Here is an 18,577-nt window from a genome sequence, read left to right as displayed (position 1 = left end):
TTACAGCCAGCCGTACAGAGCCTGAACAGAGGTTAAGACAAAAGATGGAGCACAATTACCAACATAAGGCACTTAATAAATACGTTATATATACAAACAGATCAGAGCCATTAGATGAGAGTTCCTGAGTTTATGCAAAAGAACCATTTGAACATATTTCATCAGCACAACACAGGCAGCCTGTAAGAATTGATTCTGCTCTGTTAGACATGCGCACGCGATCGATCAGCTACGTTTAGATGATGAGATGATCAAATGCTTACAGCAAATGCTTACGGCAGATTGAGTCCAACATATGAGAGCAACAAGAGGAAGAACAAGAGAATACGGAGCCTTTGAAAAGTGCTGAATCGGGGTGGAATAAAGCTGAAAAATTAAAAATTAAGTTCATCCAGTGAAGTTTAGAAAGTTAAAGTAGGTTAAAGTCTCCTTTTCTTTTTTTGAGGTGAGGCTTCTCTGTGCAGCTCTGTGGACAGCATGACTGCCTCACATTAAAGTAGCACCCGGCCGATTTTACACATGAAAATACATTCACTCACCATTGAAACGAAAGTCTTACAGAGCAGCTGAAAAAGCCTAAAAATGTCATCTGAACTTTGGCTTAGAGCTTTCTTACTACAAACTTTTACAAGTCAGTGTCACTCAGCGCGGGATGCAGTGATTTTTGGAGCCCAGAGGAGCAACTACAGCTTTAAACCATCTCTCAAGTCGGTCAACTTTATATATAAGTGAACAAATTAAATCACTGCAGTGCCACTGACAGAGAATGAGCCAAATATTAGAAGAGAGAGGGACCGGGGTTCGTTTTTGTTTTCATTCACTCTTAGGGTTTATATGGCATGTTGAGTAGAAACTATGACACATAGAATGCTAAAAAATGTGCAGTAATAACACGCGATGCTGCCTAAAAACATACAAACCACTGATCTAAATGACAATAAGAAGAATAAAGTAAAGAACCAACAAACAAATTGAGTTTGAAAGCTGCTGCAAGTCGACCACAGTCTATTAATTATCTATTATCTGAGCTGTTGCTTCCTCCGCCTCTGATTAGCCATGTGTTATGTACCCTTTAACAAGCACCGGAGTGTTTTTTCCAGGCCTGTCGATAACAGTGTTCCTGGTCTCTGCTGGGCAGCAGATGCCAAGCTGGCTGGAGGTGGAGGAAGCCCACGGCGTCATGACTCCTCCAGGCCTGCAGGGGGTCTTTGCGGAGTCAGACATTTATTCGACGCATTTGCGTCTTTGTTAACCTTATTTGGACATTTTTTTTGATGTGGTACACAAAATGTTGTCGGACAGACCTCGCTTTGTTTTGTCCTTCCCTCATATAGGCTACGTGTGGCTAGCTGACTGCGTTGACAACAGATCATTTCAGATTCAAGCAGTTAATGATTGCAACACTTCAGGAGCCATCATTTATTCAATGGGAGCCTGGATGGGGTCGGTTGTATCAATATGACTGCATATTAGATGAGTGTGACATGCTGCAACTTAAACATGAGGTTAATCCTTCCTCCAACAAGGTTCTTTAAGCAGTAGACATCGGTACACTGTATTTTCATAATGAACAATCTAATGTTTAAGCATTTTGTGCAACAAATAATGGGAATAGAAACGTGTGTTTTTGCACTGCAGGAACTAATGGGCTGTTTTATGATGCTCCACACTTTGGTGCATGTGAAACTGTCCATGCAGGACCTCTTTTATGGGGAGAAAAACGCACCTGCTGTGGGGTAGGTACTGACAAAAGGGCATCAGTTAAACCCAACATTACAGTTGTCTTGTTAAAAAGGTTGTTGTTGGCTTATTGTGTCACAGGGACATGACACCTATGCTTAGGTCTGTGCTTGTTAGCAGAAAAACACCAGATAAAACCCCTGAAACATGAGCCTGGCGGACCAGAAAAGTCAATGTCTTCCTTACTATTCTTAACGTAACATGAAAGCTCTCCACCTTCATCAAAAAAGCTGCATGGCCCTTCAGCCTATCGGTTGTGAACCACATTATCATCCATTTTTTTCCACTTAACAAGGTCAGAGTCACTTTCACAACAGGTCAAGCAGGGCAGACGTCTGTTCCCCGGCAATCCAGGTCTCTCAGTCTCTACGGGGGAGGTGTCTCCACCAGATGCCCAAACCCACCTCATATGCCTCCCTCCTTAATGTGGAGAAACTGGCCAGTCTGACACCAGGGTCTGCTTCTCTCACCGACTGATGTCAGAGGAGCTGCAGGGAGACTTTGGCTAAGATGAGATTCATGTTCTCGTCTCCACCTCGAGGGACAATGGACAGTTTTGCTGCTGTTCGTTCAGCTGTCAGAGCTGAGAAGTGCATTTAGAGAGACAAAATGCACATCTCAGAGCACAAAGACTGCACTGGGTTACTCCAGGTTTTTGTCAGTTTGTTAAGGATCAGAGTCACAGAAGCCAACCTGCAAGGCTCATTTGGCTTCATAGTTTATCCAAACCCAGCTCACTGCTGTATGAGATAACATCCTGACATCATAGGGGCACAAAGGCAATGTGTGACAACGTTCAACACCCAGAGCCAACTTAGCAACCATAACTCATTTTTGCAGTGATAATTCAGGCTGTACTGTCTTAGTGGATACCCATTTTAATTAGTTTGGAGCAAAATACTGGCTGCCACAGAGCTAGATAATCCGTCACGTTAAGCATGTCATCTTCATTTGGTTTTGATTCAAGTTTTTTATTAAATTGAACTTTTTCCAGCCACAAAAATAATTCCTCATTAACATAGCTTTGGTCTATCAGTCTATCAGTGGGGGGGGGAAGACCAGGCAGGTAGGTTTGTCACTGTATGAGTAGTGTTTAAAACAGAACTACGACCCTTTAAATAACCTTATTATGTGTAATACAGTAAAGAGAAAAACACCCTAAAATTTGGGACACTCTCCATCAACCAGGAGGGTCCTTGCCAGCAGCTAACCACAGGGCTTCATCTTTTATCATCCTGAACTAATTACAGATGGTAATTCAGGGAGTCTTCGGTCCAGGTTTCACAGAGTCCCGGATAGTGTTTGCTCGAGGCTTGTGTCTTTATTCTTTAAATTGTTGAAGAAGACGCCCCCTCCGGGGCAGATTCCAAACCCTAAACATGAGCTGCAGAGGTAGATCACATTACAGCTTTCATCAGACACGTCTTCAAAAGACACTGACTGTGTCTGGCAGCCTCTAAATTGCCCCAAAAGTCAACTTTGAGCCACGGCTCTTTAATAAATCCTGTCTGGGACTTGGACATCACCCTTCAGTGTCTGATTCTTATCTGTGAACAAAGCCTGTTATCACCACATCCACGTCAAGATCTGTGACACTTCACAACAAAGCCCACAACGGATCACCATAAAGCTCCTCTTATAACTAAACATCTACCCCAAAACTGCTCAAGTTACTCAGTCTGCACACTGTGGAAGACTTTACATTCAGTTTTTTTTTTCAAGGGAACATTTGTTTGATCTTGTCCAATTCAAATTCAGCACACTGCCAAGACTGAAATTCCTCCCACACATCGACCCCATGACTTCTGGTAGCTGCACTGAGTGTGACAAAATGCATACAGATAGTGAAGAAATACAAGGTTCTCATTCTTATTCCTGTACATGAGAACCGTGTGCTTTCAGAAGGTTGCATTTGTTCAACCTCAGTGGATCAGTGGCACAGTGATAAGTACAGCTGGGTATAACCTTGACACTGAAATAAGTCTCTAGCTGTGAACAGAGATGGGCGATACTTGCGGAAAATCAATATCCCTCATTTACCTCATTAACAACTTTTAAACACATTTGTGCACAAAATCCATCTTCAGCATAGTCATTTTTTGCCCAATAAGCAGAAAAGCAGGGATATTATTAGCAATTTCTATGACACAGTTACTGCTCTGATCTGTAAAACGCTTTACAAAAGCCAAATACCTTGGGCCAATACCTAAATTAAGAAGATAGAGCACCATATCCCTCAGCTGTTTGAAGTTACTATGGGCATTAGTACTGTAGATTATGAATGTTCACTGTCCTATGTTGCAGAGAAATGAATATTTTTGATAAATTCCGTTGTCCGATCAACAGTTGCCGTTGGTTTTCTATAACCAGCTCGTTTTCTGCCTCGCTTGTTGCTCCTCGGGGACACTTAAACAAAGATCATCCCTCTAGGGAATCTGCCAAACAAATGCCCTGCAACCATCAAGTGAACACCAGAAAAGAAACAAAAGAGAAAAAATAATTAGCCTGCACTATGAATCAGCTGAAGGGGAGAGTCCCATTCAAAGCGTGAAATGCGAGTTAAATCTGGCCCTTGTTGAGCCGCAGGGGTTGGGATAACATTACATTACAGACTGAACTTCGCAATGCTGTTTCCGCATCACTCCGTTATACAAGTTTATTGTGCAAAGCACATAACGTTGAGGGTGTTTTCTTATGGTAAAAAGGCTACAAACCCACAAAGAAAACTAATATATCAAGTTAGCAGCATGTTAAGATGTAAACCTGAGGGTTTTTTTTTTTTGCATAGTTGAACGCAGTAAGGAAAAAAAACAGAGGAACAACACTGACAGATGCATGCCATATCCACGGCATGGCACAGCCCATTAGCAAGAGCCAAACAGCATGAAAGAACGGTCTGGTTAGCCCCGAGGTCGTCATGAATATTCATCTGCACATGCACACGCAGAACACAGAGATGTCTTCTCACCATCAAAGTCAGTCTGGATTCAAACCGATTTCATTTTAATTCAGCAGATGTGAATCTAAGTCTATGTGACAGGAAACTGGCACGATGCCAGCCACCACCAGCTTTAGACATTTCATCTGGAGGTACATAAATAAAGACACTTGTTTTTGCTTATGAACGCAGAGGAAACTGCATTTGACAAGGTGCTTTCTCTACCTATTAGATTAGCTAAATCTATGGCTAGCCTTTGTATTGTAAAGTTTAAACAGGGCTCTTTAGGGTAAGTAGCAACAGTCTGTCAGTGGATGAAGACACACCCAGCCTGCCTCACCATGCTTTGTGCCACATATCTTATTCGTGATGCTTGTTAATCACTTTCCCCACCAGGTATTAACTTAACCTCAGTGCTCTTTGCCCCTTAAATGTCATGCAAACGCAGACCATAGGTGTTGTATTTACTATTTTGTTACGTTCGTCATATTCCGTCATGACATCACTTTGCAACTTAATCCGAGTAATGGACTACATGCAACACAAAATATGTTTCAGCAGGCTCTTTTTTTTAGGGCTTCTGCAAGAGACACTGACACAGTGGCTGTTTTGGCAGTCTGTCATGAACCCTAAGAACAAAAGGAATCAGAGTACTTGGCATTCCTCAGAACAATGCCGTGGTCTGGAGGCGAAGCCTTGAGCAAATACTGGAGAAGGTCGATGGCATCTGCATTGTTCAAAAGAAGACACATATCTCCTATCAATTACAAGAGGACGGGCTTAAAGAGATATAAGTGAAACCTCTAACCGATGACATCGTCCTGTGGTCACATTTCACACTCGCCTCAGGGTGTAAGAGGGGAATCTGTGCTTTCCACCCACCAGGAAGAGTTCATTAAGGACCCCTTAGCAGCAAATTATGATCAACAACCTTCCTGATTAATGTGCAGCTTTAACGATGCTGCACCCCAGGCTGATTTATTCAAAACTTCAGATCAGGATAATGTGAGCAGAAGCTGGAAACAGTGATACAAGAAATTTCAAATGTAATTTTGAATATTAGCAGCACCAAAATCAGACTTCTTACTATGGACTGTTAGCAGATGATGGCTTTTTCTGGCAACTCTGCGCTATTTCTGGGGTAGTGATGATAGTGATGGCATACCAGCTACTGGTATTGGTATTGTGAATGATGACCAAATCTCTATAGAACCCACTTCAACAACTGTTTATCTGATCTACTTCATACAAGGCCTGTGTGCTGATGGGGGCACAAATAACCGCCATCCCTCATTTAAAGTTGTTTGGATGCCAGATAATCTTGTTTATTTTTAGCCAAATGTAATTCTTAAATAACCTTTGAAAGCAGCACGGCTTTGATTTTAGTGAGCCAAGGCGATCAGGGTGTGCTGACATTTACCAACACATTGGAAAAAAAAAAAAAAAAGGCGTCTACCTCCAACTACTTAGTCAAACAGCTTTCCATGTGGGTTTAATGCTTCACTTAATGTTCCACCATCAAAGTTCAACTTCAGCAGTGCTGGATGCAGGCTGCATTTGCTAACATGTCCAAAAGGTAAATTAATGCTATAAAACACACTGAACCTTACTTTACCTTAACAGCAAACATACCGCCACCAAGACAGTTACAGGAGTTAATAGAATACTCTTTCCGGAGTAAAATATAGCAGTCAAAATCCCTTAAACAAAGCTTCTTAATTTGCACAGATTAATGTTAACACTCATTTGGTTATCGCTTGGTCTACGTCACGTTTCTCTGTGATTCTGTATGTATCCAAAGGCAGTTTATTCTACCTTTGCTGGTACTGCCCCCAGAAATCCAACTCAAATCTACAAAAACTCATTATTTATGTAAAATAGAAGAATTAGGATGGCTGGCCAGGGTGTGTAATATGCCAAGTAAAAGAAAAACACCACCTTTCAAGCCAAAACTAAACTGGTCTGAAATCAAATTGTTGGAATTAATTATCTGAGTATCTAAAAAACTTCCCATTTTATCTTTATACTGATTTAGATATACACTATTAATAGTTGGAGGAAATTAAAACTCTGTTGCTCCAGCATTATATCACACATCTGAGTTAATCCTGCCATCCCGTGTGTGCTCCTGCTGCTTCAGATAAACAAGAGCAAAGTAAATATTCCCATGCTCTGTCCAGTCAGAATGCAAAGAAGGGGGCATGAGAGAGGTGTGTGTGGAGACACAGTGTGTGTGTGGTGGAGTGGGGGGGCAAGGATCAGAAAAGGCGGGAAGGAAGCAAAGACCATTGTGGTGTACAATTTCTCTGTAACGTGAGCCCTAGCTTGTTGCCCTCATGCCAGAATGTGCCTTGACCGATGTATCGGGCGTCAGGTGTGTGCAGCTGCTGGTTAAGCTCTGTTTGCAGAGAAGTGAAGGGGAAAAAAAAAGAAAGAAAAGCTTCTCAATGAAGGCGATATTGGAGGTTTTTGTGTGTGTCTGTCCCTCTGGTATTGACGGGACTGCTGCCAAAGCTTGGATTGTGGCCCAAGAGAGTGCCATGTGTCCCACAGATGGGCCTTCTAAATATGAAGGGACTTCATGTACAGATGGCCGGTTTTTGCCTGGGCACAGTTTAGAGACAAATGGCCAAATCCGCTGTAGACGGAACTACTACTAATGAATGTCTTATTTTTAAAACAAAGAACAGGACTGAATTATTCTACACACATGGACACGCCATAGAAAACACGAAAGAAGGTCTCACATACGCGTCTACTGTGGTATATTTAGCCTAAATAATGCGCGACAAAATCAAAATGACAGCTGGTTTAGTGCTATTGCTAAATATAAATCCACTCAGCTGCTAAATGATCATTTAAGGCTATATAAAATAACACTAAGAACCATTTCATGGTATACATAGATGTTCAACTCTGGTTAACGTTCCTAACCTTGGATACGGCGGTGTGTAGCACACCTGGGTGAAAGCACACATCTACATCCTTCACATTGCTTCTACAATACTGTATACAGGTAATCAATGCTGTGCGAGCAGTGCAGCCAAATCCAATACTTATGATTCAAAGTGGCTCTACAAAAGGCAAGCCTCTGAGCACTCTCTCAGCACAACATGAAAAGTTGGGTGCATGTAACCTTGCTGCACTTTCAGTACATTTTTTAATAGATAAATGTAAAATAAAACATGTTTAAAATGTAAAACATAAACACGGATGTTCATGACTAATCTCCTGCATTCCTCTTGTCGATTAAGTTTGTGTACACCACCATTTCAAGTCCCATCCTCTCTGGGGGTGGATTGTTCACTGTATGGATTTTTTTTTTTCACAGCGCTGAATGATGCTCTTTGAATAAAAAGCACAAGTCAAGAATGTTTTGAGCTGCTCTTCAGTACCACAGAGGTAGTCGATACATGAGAAATTCCCTCCCAAAAGGCCCCGGGATCAAACTACAACTACAGAGGCAGCTGTTGGCTGTAAAATCCCACTCAAACATCAACCATCCACTACACATGCAAGACAAGGCCCTTGAAAACCTTTCAATTTAGGCTTAAGGGTGGATGTCAGCGCTGCTCCTGCTAGCTAAACAGCTACGTCTTTGATTTCCTACAAAAACACGTCTTGGATGTTCGGAGCATGCATAGGCTTTAAAACAAAAACAGATGCCAGAACAACAAACACCAACAACTGTTCAACCTAAAGCACTGATAACCTCCAACGTCTTAAAAATCAATGCCTACATTGAATACTACCATGAATACTTTATAGCCAAACAAGTTGGGGCAATGGTTTGGAGAAGGACAAGGGTCTTTGAACCCTTTCTTCAAGAAAGACATTCAAACTGAAGTCTGTCTGATCTGCAGGTTTCTCTTGTGGTTCCAAGACATTCAAAGTTTTCTCTACATGTAGCCATGGTTGTGCTGAAGATTATATATTTCATTGAAGCGTGCACCAAACCTTCCTGGTGTTTAAGAACCGTGTTCATGCTCAAACACCGTTGAATTTACAGTCCATAGACAAAAACTCACATGTAAATATTCATTTCAAGTAATGAAAAGAGTCAATGCCAAGGGGCGTTATAGTATCCGATTGTTCCCTTTACTGACCTGCATTAGCTGACATATGTCTAATGCTACAGCAAGGCACCATTATAAGACTACAGGGGATCAAACCCCCGCACTCTCTTTAATGAAAACAATGAGCCAATACATTAGATTATATGGCTGTCATGCCCAGCTATCATTCAGGCAAATGCACTAATCCCACAAGAACAACTGCTGCCAACAGCTGCACACTTCCTGCCCCGTCCAGACAAGCCTAGCAGCAGCAGCAGCGGCGGCAGCAGCAGCAGCAGAGCACAGGCATTCCCAGGCAGTCTGCCACAGAGTGGGATGAAGAGGAGGTCAGGGAGACCAGCCATTATTTACTAGTAGGATGACTCACTGGGATACCTTATGACTCATTTATGAATACTTTGCTACTACTTTACATGCTGGTTATCACAATGTGTGAACACGACAAGCCAAACAACGACAATCGGACTAAAAGAAGCAAGACTATGAACAATAAGCATGACTATGACCATGAACAAACATTCATGAGTGACATCTCTGTTTAAACAACTCTGCTCTGAAAGTTCAAACACAGCTCTATTTATAGCACAATTGTACAATGGGGTCATATTAATGTATGGGTGTTTCAGTATGACCTTGTGGTCAACAACTGTGCTACTCTAAGAAGTCATTCATCATCGTCCTTTTAGAATATCCATTAATCCACGTCAATCACTAAGAATTTCAAGCAATCATATCCAGAACATTCATGCAAATTTACATTACTGAAGTGTATCCCACAACAGAGTGCTTCCCACACCGCACAACCTTAAATCACTTCAATCACTACGTGAGTTGTTTCTCTGAGGTTTCACCGAGTGGTGAGCCACAACATCCAGACTCTAAAAGGTTTGTTTCATCCATTAAACAGTTGCTTGAATATGTTGTTATGTATGAGACTTTTCAAACAGATAAACGTATTTGTTTCAAACACCATTCAATGTCAACCTTTCCCTGCAGTGTGTCATCTAACCAGAACTTCTATATCAGTCTCTGCCTGTAGGCACAGAAGCTAGCTCAATTTATCTGGTGTGTGTGCTGTTACACATAGATATTTTATTTTCACCAGAGGGTGAAGACCTTGATGCCTCCTTCCAATAACAACATTGTGGCTGGCCTAATCTGTATTTATGTTTTATCAGAAAGTTCAGAGAAAAGACCCAAGACGACAAGAAAATTAGCCACTTTCTATACACTGTGTATTAAGATAAGGTAAGGTAAACGGTGGCGGTGTCTTCTGGACAAAAGGCTGGCAGTCACCACCCTTAATAATGAATACCTGATAAGCCTTAATACAACTTAAACTGGCAAGCTATATAAATACCTGTACAATTATCATAAACATAGGTAACTATGGGCAACAAGCCTCTTAACCATTGACAGTAAAAACTATGGACAAAGCTTCCGTGACATCACCCGTTCTGAAGTTTTGAGGCTCGGTGGGAGGCTCCGGGACGTTCCGACCGTCGCCATGTTGGCAGCGTCACAAACTCCAAATATGGACAAGGGGAGCACGAGCGGAGTTGAGGAAGTCGGGTGATCGCGGAAGCAGGAAACTCGCGCTGTGATACACCAACCGCCTGTCACTCAAATCGCCTATAATTATGCGTAATTTTAATTCAGATTAATTGACACTAGACGAAAACTGATCATTTGAGACCAGAATGTTTTTTGTACCAGGCTGTAAACATGTTCATTTCTGCTGTGAAGTCGTACATTTAAACATGGGAGTCTATGGGAAATGACTCGCTTCTGGAGCCAGCCCCCAGTGGTTACAGCGTGAACTACAAGTTCTGACACTGACTCCCATGTTTAAATGTACGACTTCACAGCAGAAATGAACATGTTTACAGCCTGGTACAAAAAACCACTCTGGTCTCAGCTGATAGGTTCTCTTCTAGTGTCGATTGTACGGGGGGTGAATTTTAATCGTTTTAATTGTATTCGGACTTAAAATTACGCATAATTATGGGCGTTGTCGCTTGATTGACAGACAGTTGACGTATCACAGCGCGAGTTTCCTGCTCCAACGATCGCCCGCCCCCCTAAACCCCGCTCGCGCTCCCCCTCTTTGTCCATATTTGAGAGTTTTGCCGGACGTGACGCTGCCAACATGACGGCGGTCATCACGTCCCGGAACCTCCCACCGAGCCTCAAAACGGCTCTTCAGAAACAAACGGGTGACGTCACGGAAGCTCTGTCCATAGTTTTTACTGTCAATGCTCTTGACGAGCCTCTAGTGGCCGCTAGAGTAAAGTGTAGTTTTGGCGCTTGTCACTTTGACATTTTCATTCATCATATTTGAAAACAATGGAGCCCCGTGGCACAGAAGAGGTAGCTGAACTGGGACTGGACGACACTCGCCAATCAAACACTGCCCTCGCTTACAGTTCTAATGAGGGCTGTCAGTTGTCTGATTTCACACACACACACACACAAAGAAGCAAAAGCCCTGGAATACACAAGGATAAAGCTTTGTTTGTTAAAAATATTTCATAATGTCATCAAGTTAAGCAGCCTGTCCGTCGTGTTTACTTTCTGTTCTGTAAATGTCATCGTAAACAAAGCCCTGCCACCGCTCAGATTTACTGCAGCAGCACACTTCCCGGACCACTCGCCCATTCTTGAAACACAACATCACCATCATACTGATGAACACTGAACTCTGAGATCAATACAGGTTCATGTACAATGCATCAACACAGCTACATGTTTGGGTTCATTTCCATGCAGGAGAAAAATGCTTTCAGCCACAAAGTGTATTGGGACTAAGTGCCCTTCAAGGCCCATTAGGGAGGAGGTCAGTTTGGACAGAGGCTGGTTTTTTTAGAGGCTCTTTAAAGAGGGCTGGGGTCTCTATCTATCAGCAGCCAATGACCCTAATCCAAAAACAAGACAGCTTTACTCCGTCTCCAGAGGAGGTAGAGGGGAGATGAGGATTAAATGGAGGTAACCCAATTAAGACAAGGCTGATGGAGGAAAAAACAGGGATTTAGGAGAAGAAACAGGGACTGAGTGAGTGTTGTCCTGGTGTGAGGAGAAGGAAAGACTTCAGTGCGTGTGGAAGAAATTATTCACATCCGAACAGTTACACACACACACACAGGTATCCAAACATCACTGATCTCACTCTCTACGGTGCACTTTCATGGTATCAAACAGTAAAATGAAAACAAAGGCAAACTGTCCCACACCAATGGGAAAGGAGTCAAGTTCAGCCATGTGTGACCGTGGCCAAATGACATGAGCCAAGGACGTTAACCACGTTAACGTCACGCTGAACAGGTCAAGACAGCCGAGCTGATGCTGGTGGTGGCGGTGGTGATGGTCATGCAACGGTCAAGGGTTAATTTGTTTACTTCTGTGACTTTATTTAGGCATCAAAAATGATCAAAGTGACACATTTTCATCAGTTAAATTAGATTTTTTTTGCCTTTTTTTGTGGCGTACCACAAAAAAAACAATCACTGCATCACTCAGTGCATCGGCTCTTAGATTATTAAGACTTGGACAAGATACTGTTTGACTCTTAATTAAACACCTCCTGCTTAAAAACTACACACATGCACGCAGTGTCCTGTGTGTGTGTGTGTGTGTGTGTGTGTGGAACAAGCCTCCTCCATCACGTTTTCTGGTTTAACTCAGTCTCCAGCATCGTGCCCTGCTGTCTGAGGAGGAACCGGGGCTCCTTCTAAACTTGGTGCTGCGGTCCACATAAAGTCCTGCGGTTCTTCAGATGTTCACAGCAGCTTTAATAACTTATCCAGACTGACACACACACACACACGATGGAGGCTAAAACCTGCTACAGGCTGCACGGCTAATTAGATCATCAATTACGCAGCAATTAACTCCACCTTTAAATATTTACATCCGCGTTTAGTCTAAACAAAAAGGAAATTATTGAAAGAAAACATCTAAGTTAGCGTAGGATTATATATAACTATAGGTAATTAGCTGCGTATTAACACCTTAAACACGGTTAAGGTGCAACTTTTCTGTTAAAACAGACAAACAGAAACTCACCGCTGCAGCTCAGCAGGCTCACATGGAGGAACAGCGGCAGGAGCGCTCCGTGAAGCAGACACATGACTTCGCTGCTGGTCGTATCCAGTCCGAAATAAACTGAGGAGGAGAAGCGGTGTCGAGGAGAAGTTCCCCAGCAGCCCTGGAGGAGGAGGAGAGGAGGAGGAGGAGGAGGAAGAGGAGGGAGCTCAATTAAAGTCTCAGTCTGCCGCGGGTCCTCCCACTATTGTGCAGCTTTACGTGTGTGGTAGAAGCAGCTTATTGGTGATTTCTTTACAAATTAACTGCCTTCCTGTTTATTTTGTAGAAAGTCCGCAAGGTCAAGATTAAAAAGTCATTTTTTATCAGACTGTACCCCCTTTAAAACAGACTCACATGATGGATTCAGCTTATATATACTGATACTGGAGGTTATAAGTGTAAAATACTCTTTAAATAAAGCTAGCAGACTGTATATAGCTTAGCATAAAAATAAACAGAGTAGTCCAAAAACACACCCACCAGCACTTCTGCAGCTAACACTAAGCTTCTAGTTAATAATAAGCCAACTATAAAAAATATTTAAACATCATAAATAAACATAAAAACTATAATTAGGCTAAGTAAAGTCTACATAGCTTCTAACCAGTAGCTTAGAAGCAAAATAGTTTAAAGTTAGCTTCACTGACGAGCTAATTTCTACTTTAGCTAGCATTGCTAGGTTGGAGAATAGCTTTGCAGGGCTAGCACCTGTATCTGCATCACTAGCATCATCAGGGTGGCAACTACTACAAAGTTAGTGACCAGCATCTCGAGGTTTGCCACCAGTATAGTAATATAATGACATCTTGTAGCATAGGTTAGCAGGTAGCATCTGTATTGTCGGTTCCTTCATGTCAAAGCTAGCTAGAAACATCCCTGGGCTAGCCGTTATCATCACAGCTAATTTAGCATCCCGTGCTATAATCATTCACACCCTAGCTACTAGCATCTTTGGGCTACAGTTTTTAACATCCCTACCTGTTAGCATCACTAGTCATTTGCATCCTTATGCTAGCATGTTGCTAGGCTAGCTACTAGCAAGTAGCTAGCTAGTTATTATCATTCTTAGCAACACACATCTGTTGGCTGTTCATTTTGCATAGTAAGGAACATCAGTGCAACATTTAGGCCATTATGGAGACGCACAATGGTGCCTTCAGACAAATATACACAAAATAAAACAATCACCACAAAACAGGAAGCCTAAACTAGTTAATGAGAACTACTGAGAACTACTTGTTGTTTTTACTTATGTGGATAAAAGTGTTGACGCTTGTCTGTGATTGCAGAGACAGCCATGTTTGTTTGTTTGTTTGTTACAGATTGGTGAGAAGGAAACTAGTTTACTACAACTTAAAACTCTACATTTAGGTACTGGATTGTTAAGTTTATAATTAAAAGTGTACCACCCCACTAACACCTTTCCACAGGAACTGTAAGCTAATATGCTAACAAAGGCCGTAGCAACCACTGATTATCAATGAGCATTACCATAGCAACCACTTGAATATTCACTTTTTCCCCAATACTACCAGCTGTTTCCAGCTCACCCACACATTTCCTCCATGTGAAAACAACACAGATAACACCACACACACACTATAATGGTGATATTCTGGTAAAGTGAGCAGGTCGCTCGTGTTAAAAACACTGACCGTGAAGTCACCTTGGCCGACAGCTGCAGCAGTTCCTGTAGTCGGTCACCCAGCTGTCCTGCTGCCATCATACATGAGCTGTGGACACAACAGAGCCATTAGACATGGAGACCAAAAACCTCGTGGTTACACAAGAACACCGGCCCCCCTATAGGTTTACAGTGAGGCCCCCATGTTGTGAAACAGACCCTCAGACCTGCTTCACTTCTTACCTGCTGGAGTCTGAGGTGTTTTCAGTTGAAGCATGTTTTGACTTTAAAATGAGGGTGAAGCTCATGATTGTAGCTTTTTTTTTCGGAGACAAAAACTTGCAAAGAATCCTATTTTTCCTGAAAAGTTGAAAACAGAGTTCGGATTTGATCAGATAATTCTGTGTAACCAATCCATGTTTATTCTATAAAATCCCTTTAATGACCATTTAGATGTATTTTGCTTGGACTGCAGGTCTTGATCCTCTACAGCAGGGTAACGTTTATATAAATCATTCCTCAAATCAGTCTTGGTCAACTGAAAATAAACCTGCAGTCTGAGCTTCATGCTGAAACATGTGCAGCAGCAGCTGCACATGTGTAAGAGTCTATCTAGCACCTCATATCAGGGAATATTTGGATTGGATGGAAGCCAAAGCTCTCAATGAGAGAACCTTTTGAATCATGATGACTATAACCAGGTTCTTCCTCCTCCTCCTCCTCCTCCTCCTCCTCCTCCTCCCCCCTGACTGTCAGCCCACACATTTTCTCCAGAATCCACCACAGCCTGAAGGCAGCCTGAGTCCCCCCCTGTTTCTAAAGACTAGAACCATCCCATGATAAAAAAAAAAACCTCACACCTCTCAACATTTTAATCGTTTCTTTAGATGGCTCGTTTTTATTCTAACAGCTTCCCTTACTCTGAAGGAGCACCAGCAAATCAGACTGTCCCAGAGCCAGCAGACCTGAGAGGAGAACAGATCCTTCCATCACAGATACATCCAAATGCTCTTTGCCGAGCTCACAGAGAAGTGTCACAGGTCAGCCATGTGACTCCTGTTTGACCGTGGACTCTTCTTCAGTGACACAGCCGACCCAGATCAGCTGAATAGGAGTTCTCCTCGCCCACTACTGTCTGTGGACGTTATGCACACTGCATCTGAAAGAAAGATACCACCGAGCTACACATCCTCTCATTCTGGCCAAAAATAAAGCATCTATGAATGCTCATTGTCAGAAATCAGGTTAAAAACAAACATGTCGTGTTCTGAAATGAGTCTTTGTTTTTATTTTAAAACTGTTGTATTGACAACTTTTTCGTCCAGCTGCTGTGCTTCCAGCTGTTGATTGAAAACGACCTGGATGACTGTTTTCACTACTGAAGGCAGCCATGTTGTTCACTCTGGGTGAGGTGGGAAGTGGCGCCTGTGTATACCCCCCTATTTACTACATCACCTCAGCTATGAGAAAGAGAAAGAGGACTTATTCATTATATTAACCAACAATAAAAATGAAATATGAGCTCTTATTGTCCAGAGGCAGGTGTAAATAATAACCTGGACACCCCCTCTCATGAACAGCAGCCAGGGAAGTGGACTGGTTCTGGTACCGCTGTGGCTGCTTCTGAACAGAGGCTTTTTGTTTCCTGGGCTCATCACAGAGCTCCCAGCCCCCTCTTCATTTACAGTAGCTGACATCTCTGCTGTTGTGGGACGGGTGTGGACAGACAGTGTGCTGCATCTATAACAGATGGCGCGGCCATCACCTGGCGCAGGAGGCGAGGCTTAAGAGCAGAGCACGACATGCCGGAGACATCCAGACGGACCATGTGCTGCCATAACTCAGCTGAACTCACGTCTTCAGACTGAACATGCTGCGGAAATGGTATCAGAGCGAACGGGCCTGCTTTGATATCTCAGTAAAAGTCTCTTTAATACTTGGTTCACAGACACATGAATGCAGGGCCACACAAACAGCACCGGCCCTCAGAGCTGAAGTCTGTTTTTATATGGGAGAGAAAAGACGGCCAGAAAGTCTTTGAAGTGGGCAGAAATCCCACAGCTCATCTAAAATCCTCAGTGTGAGGATGGAGGCAAAGAGAAAGATGATTTCCCTCCGCCAAATCTTTCATCTGCACGATTTCAACTCATCTCTGCCTCTGCCTTATACGCAGCCCCTCTCCGCTCACCTTTCTCCTGCTTCTTTTTACTGCAGTCATCTCCGGAAGCTGCCGAGGGGGCTAGAATAAAAAAAAAAAAAAAAAAGAAAGTGTCAAATGTCAGCGAGTCAGAGTGAAGATTTAAAGGTTGTGTACATGTAACCAGGCCTGACAGGAGACATCTGAGCCTAACGTTCCTGTCCAGACTCTAACAGACAGGTCACCATAAATTCAGATGCTCCTGATGAGGATTCTGATGGAGAACAAAAAGTGTCACAGAAACACAGGCCGGACTATTTTCTATCAATCTTTCAGCTGCATCACTGTGCAGAAGGTGTTTGGAATGAGGTAAATATTAACGCTGGTCTCTTCGGTTGAAGAGGGCACAGAGAAAATATGAATAATCATGAAAATCGTATTATAAGTAAATGGACGGATGTGACAGATTGATGAACATCTGTTTAGTTTTATTGCCTGTTTTCATTAAAAGGAGTTCTAATTGTAATATTTTCTGTTATTTCTGGTCACTTCTGCCACTAACTATCAGTGCACTGCTTAAAAATGTTTGCCCTCGCCCGGATCCAGGACTACAGACAGGTAACTGCCTGCTAACCCAGGAGAGCAACTCCAAATCCAAAGGTCGGTTTGTTTGACAGCATTAAGCTGGGAAATAAAAACACGATAAGATAAACATATAACTGCCTGTTTCAGTGAGGAGAAACATGAACTTACATGTTGTTCAGAGCACTGAAGGATGAAGCAGCTACATGAGGCCTGTTCCTTTGTTCAGAGATTCTGCACAGGTGAAGTGACTTCTGAAGCTCCGCCCACACAGGAAGTAGTAACATCCAAGAGGATGAGGAAGAAGGAGGAGGGGCAAAGAGAGGAAATTCAAATAAATACATGTGAAAATCAGAGGAAGATGGAAAAATTATTTATATCATCATGTCTTTTAGGAGTTTTATGGTATTGATGCTTTTAGAGTGTCTTTAATGAAACAGCCTTTCTGATGAATAACAGTTGTTATATAATGATTAAATGCTTCTGTTTCTTTAAGATTACTTTAGACTTTGGAGGTTCCATAGAGTTGTGCATCAAACATATGATGTATATATGTTCTATCTATGGTAAAGTAGCAGGATTTGACCCAGACATGCTCTTCTCTCTGCAGTGTTCTCATGCTCAATGGGTCTAGTTGTGCAAAGCGTGGGAACTTTAGCATTAAATTAGCACCCATGATATCATGGAAAAATCATCTTAAAGGGTTTTTCCAGAGACGTATTATTATTGCAGATTGTACTTTTATCTTTATTCCCATCATTCCATGCAGCATCTTGACATGATCACAGTTAAACTGGTTTTGTTCATATTTATGACAGCCATGTCTCGACACACTGTCCAGACAAAGGCACTAAAACAACACTGCAGCAGAATGGAGCTGAACATCAGGGTAATCACCCGATGGCATAAAAATATCTTTGAGGCCACTGTTCTTCATCATCATCCTCATCATCATCATGTGTCTCTTTAGCCTGAAGTGAGCCCACACACTGGCTGCTCGGCTCACACAGATTGGGGGCAGAGTGTTTCTCTGCAGGAGTGCCAGACGCAGTCAAGGACCGATGGTTCAAACAGACAGAGAGGGGGGCGGGAACAGAGAGAGAGAAAGGACAGGACGCCGTTCAACGGGGACAAAAACATGTCAGCGGGCTTGAAGGGCAAGCTCCCATCATTTAGAAGAAAACTGAAGTTTCTAAAGGAAGAAGATTTAAGTCTTAAAGTAAATTGCAGCAATCAGACTAACAAGCTTCGAACGGGAGCAGGAGGCCTGCTCAGAAACTGCATAATTAGGCCGAGGATTTACTCCACTGCCTCATATTCAGAGTGAAAATAAAGCTTTGCACTGAAAGGCCTGCGCCGGAGTGGAGCTATTGAAGAGGTGAGGCCGACAGTTCGGA

At 42.6% G+C, this 18,577-nt stretch overlaps 1 protein-coding gene across 1 annotated transcript in view; it reads right to left on the bottom strand.

Annotated features, from left to right (window-relative positions):
- mcama (melanoma cell adhesion molecule a) overlaps positions 1 to 17,430 on the bottom strand; it is a 42,483-nt gene extending 25,053 nt beyond the window's left edge. Inside the window, exons 1-4 of the mRNA XM_028420904.1 lie at positions 17,352 to 17,430; positions 16,650 to 16,700; positions 14,493 to 14,570; positions 12,817 to 12,958 (exon numbers count right to left, since the gene is read on the bottom strand). Of these exons, the coding sequence (XP_028276705.1) occupies positions 12,817 to 12,880 (64 nt within the window). The 5' untranslated portion in view covers positions 12,881 to 12,958; positions 14,493 to 14,570; positions 16,650 to 16,700; positions 17,352 to 17,430. The remainder of the gene's footprint in view (positions 1 to 12,816; positions 12,959 to 14,492; positions 14,571 to 16,649; positions 16,701 to 17,351) is intronic.
- Positions 17,431 to 18,577: the final 1,147 nt, after the last annotated feature.

Source organism: Parambassis ranga, chromosome 14 (genome assembly GCF_900634625.1).
Source record: "Parambassis ranga chromosome 14, fParRan2.1, whole genome shotgun sequence".
Classification (NCBI taxonomy): Eukaryota; Metazoa; Chordata; class Actinopteri; family Ambassidae; genus Parambassis; species Parambassis ranga.
The sequence above is the reverse complement of the archived record's forward strand: the minus strand, read 5'-3'. Positions and strand labels throughout refer to the sequence as shown.